This window comes from Rutidosis leptorrhynchoides, chromosome 10, assembly GCF_046630445.1.
Source record: "Rutidosis leptorrhynchoides isolate AG116_Rl617_1_P2 chromosome 10, CSIRO_AGI_Rlap_v1, whole genome shotgun sequence".
Lineage (NCBI taxonomy): Eukaryota > Viridiplantae > Streptophyta > Magnoliopsida > Asterales > Asteraceae > Rutidosis > Rutidosis leptorrhynchoides.
The window spans coordinates 48,247,678-48,253,692 of NC_092342.1; the positions used below are offsets into that span (position 1 = coordinate 48,247,678).

Genomic DNA, 6,015 nt, shown 5'->3' on the forward strand with positions numbered 1-6,015 from the left:
AAAAGTTAGGGGGTTAAGTTTGTGAAAATTGAAATGAATATTAGTAAAAAAAATAAAAAATAGTAAGTGGGGGTTCGATTTGTATTTTAATAAAAGTTAGCGGGTTAAGCTTGTGAAATTTAGAGAAAATATACGTATAAAGTGAGGGGTTCGATTTGTATTTTAATGAAAGTTAGGGGATTAAGTTTGCGAAAAGTGAAAAAATGAATAATACTATTCATTTCAACGTTAGCTGTTAAATATAGGTATACAATAAATAAACAAGAGATAGATAGATGCAGTGGCGGAGCCACATGTGTTTGGATGGGGTCATATGACACCATCGACCAAAATATGTGAACTAGTAATTTCTAATTTAATAGGGTAGTAGAAGTTTGGATTCTTGAAAATTGACCACATTCCACTTTAATAAAAAACCACACCTCAGCAGTTCTTATACCGAGTATTTAATATAGTGTACTTTTGCATTTGAGAGTTGGATTCGAAACTGAGTTGGTAAAAAAACACAGCCCAGTTATATATTACTATACACATATATATACAGCCCAATTAGCTATTTTTTTTTTGGGTAAAGAGCCCAATTAGTTTAATAATACTGTTAATACAAATGGTTGCTAACTTGCTAAGCATCTAGACAAATTAAAGTTGTATTCATCATATTACTATGAATTGTTTATGTTACTTATTTGAACTTATGTTATTTATTTGATAATTCTTTGATAATTCTGTATTATATCATATTATCATGAATGAATTGGTTTATATCATATTATCATGATTTTTTTTTACGGATGAAGCAATTATGAATCGTTTTCAACAAATGAAATATCATAAGAGATAATTGAATTGTGATAGAAAGTAAGTTAATTTTTTTACTTTTATTTTTGTAAATTTTAGTTTGCGAATAACTGTATTATATCATATTATCATGAATGAATTGGTTTATATCATATTATCATGATTTTTTTACGGATGAAGCAATTATGAATCGTTTTTAACAAATGAAATATCATAAGAGATAGTTGTGATAGAAAGTAAGTTAATTTTTTTACTTTTATTTTTGTAAATTTTAGTTTACGAATAACATTTTGGACTTAAACATTTCGATGTTATTTTATGACACCAACTAGTTAGAATCCTGGCTTCGCCACTGGATAGATGTGAGCGCTTCACTACTTCACTACGTTGTATTCATCATTGTTAAACTAACTAATAGTTGATACCAACATATAACCATTTAGATTTATCATTCTAAAATTCTTAAAAGATTCACCTTATCATGGGCAATGAAACATGAATTGCAAGTCTTTATCAGTAATTCACTACTGTCCAGAATTTACCTGAACTATTCTAGTGCATTTTCTATTGATCATAACAAATTCAACATATATATTAGACAAAACAACCCACCCATTACCACAGTTAGCATTTCCTTCACAATGATTTTTTTTTTTTTTTTTTAAATAACCAGTTCTTGCTAGATATTACTGATACAATAGCATTGGTTTATCATTCATAACAGTCAAAAATGCTATGAAAATATGCAAATAAACTTTAGATAAAATTACCAGTTGCAGCTTGAAAAGAACTTGAGATAGATTGTGAGTTCGAGTCTCGTTGTCGACAAAAGAATGTGTGTGTTTGCCGTTCTACAATAAAACACACTATACAAAGCATTACATATTAGCCGATACCTGAAGAATGAAATTGCCATCCTTGGGTTAGAAATCCATTGCAGAGAGTTTAAAGATGATTTTTTTCCCTCTATTCGCGATCCATTCATAGCTTTTAGCTTGAATCTTGTTTAGTTGCCATGGAGTCTGATATACGTTTTTATTTTCCGGAACACCCATTAATTTCTATTTTTGCAAATTATGTACTCCAATTTATTTTCAGCATCAAAGTCAATGCCCCAAAGTATAGCTAGTGGAGACTGAACATGGCCGAGTCTCCTTTGAAGATTCCTAAGCATCCAACCATGAACCACTGGGCCACCCCCTAGGGTCGGTAAAAGCACCTTTTTAAAGTCAACATGAAACACGGTGCTATCGGTTCACCAAATGTCATTGCAAGAACAAACTCCATCAACAAATCTATGAAACCGAACTCTATCCCTAACTACGATCTCTCGCGCATACACCCTACTAATAATCTTAGTCACTTCATGGCAATCACTACAAACTCTAAGGTTCTTCACTACTCGAATCACAACAGGAGCCTTTGTCTTCAAAATTCCATAAGCAATGGCTAATCTTTCACTATGCTCACAAAGCGCTTCCTCCTTTACATCATCGCTGACATCATGAAGCACTTCAGAAACATTCGATTTATGACCCAATGAACTAACCCGTTTCAACATATCGCTCAATACTTCCCTTATCTCCTTTAACTCAGGATGAGACCAGTCACCTAATACAAACTCGTGTACAGTTCCATCAACTTCAATAGAGCTACAACCGGGTATCGTTTTAAACCCTTTATCTCTCATTAGTTTTCTCATATGGCTCATTTTAGACCATTCGGAACACGTTGCGTAAAAGCTTGATAACAGGGCGTAATTTTCTGGATTATATGGTTCCAATTCGAGTAGTTTATGACCAGCTAATTCTCCTTTCTCCAAGTTCTTATTTTTCTTGCAAGCAACAAGAAAAGTTCTCCATATTACTGGATCAGGGTCAATTGGCATGTTTTTTATAAAAGTATAAGCCTTTTCAAACAACTTAGCACGACAATATAGATCAACCATGCAACTGTAATGCTCCATTGACGGTTGTCTTCCAGATTCAAGCAAGCTAGCCCAATGTTTCTGCCCCTCGGACACAAGTTGAGCATGGGCACATGCTAATAACACGCCGAGGAATGCTACATCATTAGGTTTCACCTAAAAAGATATTTTCAAATGCCATTATTAAAAGTTATGGAGAATTAGAGGAGAAAAATGCTGATATATTTATATAACCAATCCATTCAGGGTTATGTGTTATCTCTGGCTGGGAAATATAAGAAAACTAGTAAAAAGAAAAACTAGTCAGATTGGTCGAACGGGTCAAAAGCCACATAAAGTATATGTTAGAAGTATTACTTTTAACGCTTAAAAGCTTCAAAGATTAGCACTTTTTTATCGTTATTGTGTTCACAATAGTTTACAGAATTCAAATTATATTCTGGGTACCTGACCCATACCAAAATTATCAAGTTTCACTCATTTTGCCACCTCTAACCAGTGGTGAAACAAAAAAAATTTCACCGGGGGTGAACAATTTTTAAAAGCGTAGCAACTATTTTTGGACAAAATATGGAGGTTTTTGAGCAAAATACGAAGGCTTTCGGGCAAAATCTGGAGGCTTTGGGGGCAAAATATGAAGATTTTTGGGCAAAAAAAAAAAATCCACCGGAGACAAAATAGAAAAAAAATTCCAAATTTTTGGCACTAAAGAATGAAAATCCACTGGGGCAGGAGCCCCCCTTCCCCTACCTATTTCCGCCACTGCCTCTGACTAAAATGCACTACAGAATTTTTCTTGTTAATAGTACCTGGGATTCTTCCATATTGGCAAATGTAGTCAAAGCATCATCTGCATACCCATGTATAGCGAACCCAACGATCATTGAGCTCCAAGCTCTTGAATCTTTAGCAGCCATTTCATCAAAAACCGCTTTAGCTTTTTCAATACATCCACACTTTGCATACATATCAATAATCGCAGTACTAAGTTTCACATCCATCACAATCCTATTCTTCTTAATAAAAGCATGTACCCACATACCAACATTCAACGTCCCCAAACCACCAACCGCAGACACCACACTAACCATAGTTACTTCATCAACAACAACACCCGCCTTTTGCATATCCCCAAACAAACGTAACGCCTCATCAAACAACCCAACTTTCGTATATGTTGGTGCATATTCGTGAATCCCTAGTTCTTATTCGTTGTTGCTTAACTCTGTCTTGTAATGTGTTCTTAATGATTAATCGTTACTTTGCGTTCTTATTAATTACATAATCTTATTATTGCTGAAGTCTCAGTCGGACGACTGTAGATTCAGTCGAACGACTGACTAGCTCAGTCGGACGACTGTAAGACTACAGTCGGCCGACTGTCGACATCTGGTATTATATATACGGGAACTCTGGAACAGATTAGGGTTACGCATTCTCACTACCCTCTCCGATTCCCTTCGTCCCCATTCGTCTCCGACCACTTTTACCACCGAAATAACACCATCAGGCCACGTCTTAACCTAGGGTTCGACCTAGATTCGACTTAGACGCTTATCGCTTGACCCGTTATTCGATTAAGCTTGATTTCGTGTTTCCGCCACGAGATCCTGACATAGACCGACCTCTAGATCCGTAGAAAGTAATCTACAAACTGGTATCAGAGCAAGTTTAAGATGAGTTCTTTGGGGACAATCAAGTTTTTCCTCGGTCTCCAGGTTGCACAAACAGATAAAGGCATTTTCTTACACCAGACGAAATATGTTGCCGATATTCTTACTCGTTTTCAAATGGAGGCTGAGAGACCTGCTAAGACACCTCTTTCGGTTAATCACGGCATCTCACCGGATATGGACGGTGCGAAGGTTGATCAGACTTTGTACCGGGCCATGATTGGGTCCCTTATGTACTTGACGGCGTCTCGACCGGACATAATGTTTGCGGTTTGCCTGTGTGCTCGCTATCAGGCGAACCCGAATGTTCATCACATGTTGGTCGTTAAGAAGATAATGCGCTACTTGAAAGAAACGCCGAGTTTGGGTTTGTGGTATCCGTGTGCGGATGGGTTTGAGTTAACAGCGTACAGTGACTCGGATTATGGTGGATGCAAAAAGGATTTCAAGTCAACTTCTGGGGGTTGTCAGTTTTTAGGAAAGCGGTTGGTCACATGGCAGTGTAAGAAGCAGACTGCGGTAGCTCAATCTACCTGTGAAGCGGAATACATTGCTGCAGCAAGCTGTACATCTCAAGTTATCTGGATCCAACAACAGCTGCGTGACTACGGTTTGCAAATTTCTAATACCCCTATTTTTGTTGATAATACTGCCGCCATAGCGGTCACTAAGAATCCCGTAAACCATTCAAAAACTAAACACATCGGGATTAAATACCACTTTATAAGGGATTGTTATGAAAAACGTTTAATTGATGTAGTTCAAATTGGGACTACTGAACAGAGGGCTGATCTGTTCACAAAAGCTTTTGATAGACCACGTTTTGAATTTTTATTAACTGAAATTGGACTAAAGCTTTTAAAAGACATGGTTCCCGACAAAGAGACTGAAAAATAACTCGAGTCATAGTCTTTTCTGTAACATTACTGCCTTTTATTTTTGTGTGTTTATTTATTTTCTGTTTGTATAGATAAAATCCAAAAAGCCAAAAAGATTTTCGGTTTTAGTATTTTAGGGGGAGAAAATCGCAACATCAGAAAATACAAAAAAAAATGAGAAAAACAAAAATACAAAAAAATAGAAAATGGAAAAAGAGTTATTTAACCTTGTTGGGAGATGAGGAAATTTTACTGATCATGTATGTTTAACGTTCTAAGCGTATGTAATATAGGCTTTTATCAAAGGTGTATTGGTAAGTCTTACTGACCTAATCTTGGAATGAGGTGATCACACGAACAACCAAGTAAATATCTTGACAAGGAAATCGTGGAAAGGTTTACAGCGGTTGATGGTAGTCACTTAACTACCACAGATGCGTATGAAAGAAATAATTGTTGGGGAAATCAACAAAAGGTGAGGGTATCCCCTATTGAGACTTTCTCTGCGAGACAATTAGCGCTGGGTATTAAGTACTTGCAATACAATACTCAGAAAATCAATACAAGGCGATGTATTCTGTTATGCGTGCACACTGTTTCTAGTTACCTTACATGCCAAGATTAGGAGAATCGAAATTAATACTCAAATATGCACTCAAAATAGTAGATACTTAAGTGTACACCGAGGTAAACATATTTCAGATAAACAGACAATCATGGGCTGTTGAAAAGCAATTGA

At 36.1% G+C, this 6,015-nt stretch overlaps 2 protein-coding genes across 2 annotated transcripts; one reads left to right on the forward strand and one right to left on the reverse strand.

The window, feature by feature from the left end:
* Nucleotides 1–1,374: 1,374 nt before the first annotated feature.
* LOC139872565 (putative pentatricopeptide repeat-containing protein At5g40405) lies at nt 1,375–3,894 on the reverse strand. Its single transcript, XM_071860464.1, has 2 exons — nt 3,535–3,894; nt 1,375–2,881 (listed from the first exon to the last, which is right to left on the reverse strand). The coding sequence occupies exons 1-2, from the start codon at nt 3,850–3,852 to the stop codon at nt 2,054–2,056; spliced, it is 1,146 nt and encodes a 381-aa protein (XP_071716565.1). The 5' UTR covers nt 3,853–3,894; the 3' UTR covers nt 1,375–2,053.
* Nucleotides 3,895–4,401: 507 nt separating this feature from the next.
* On the forward strand, nt 4,402–5,295 carry LOC139870251 (secreted RxLR effector protein 161-like). Its single transcript, XM_071858084.1, has 2 exons — nt 4,402–5,008; nt 5,159–5,295. Exons 1-2 carry the CDS (start codon nt 4,402–4,404, stop codon nt 5,293–5,295), a joined length of 744 nt encoding a protein of 247 aa, XP_071714185.1.
* Nucleotides 5,296–6,015: the final 720 nt, after the last annotated feature.

What these genes read in the sequence shown, in the direction of transcription:
- LOC139872565 (XM_071860464.1), bottom strand. Translation starts at nt 3,852, where the DNA reads ATGCAAAAGGCGGGTGTTGTTGTTGATGAAGTAACTATGGTTAGTGTG. An exon ending in CCAATATGGAAGAATCCCAG is followed by an intron (nt 2,882 to 3,534) that starts GTACTATTAACA and finishes ATATCTTTTTAG; the next exon opens with GTGAAACCTAATGATGTAGC.
- LOC139870251 (XM_071858084.1), top strand. Translation starts at nt 4,402, where the DNA reads ATGAGTTCTTTGGGGACAATCAAGTTTTTCCTCGGTCTCCAGGTTGCA. An exon ending in ACAACAGCTGCGTGACTACG is followed by an intron (nt 5,009 to 5,158) that starts GTTTGCAAATTT and finishes TAATTGATGTAG; the next exon opens with TTCAAATTGGGACTACTGAA.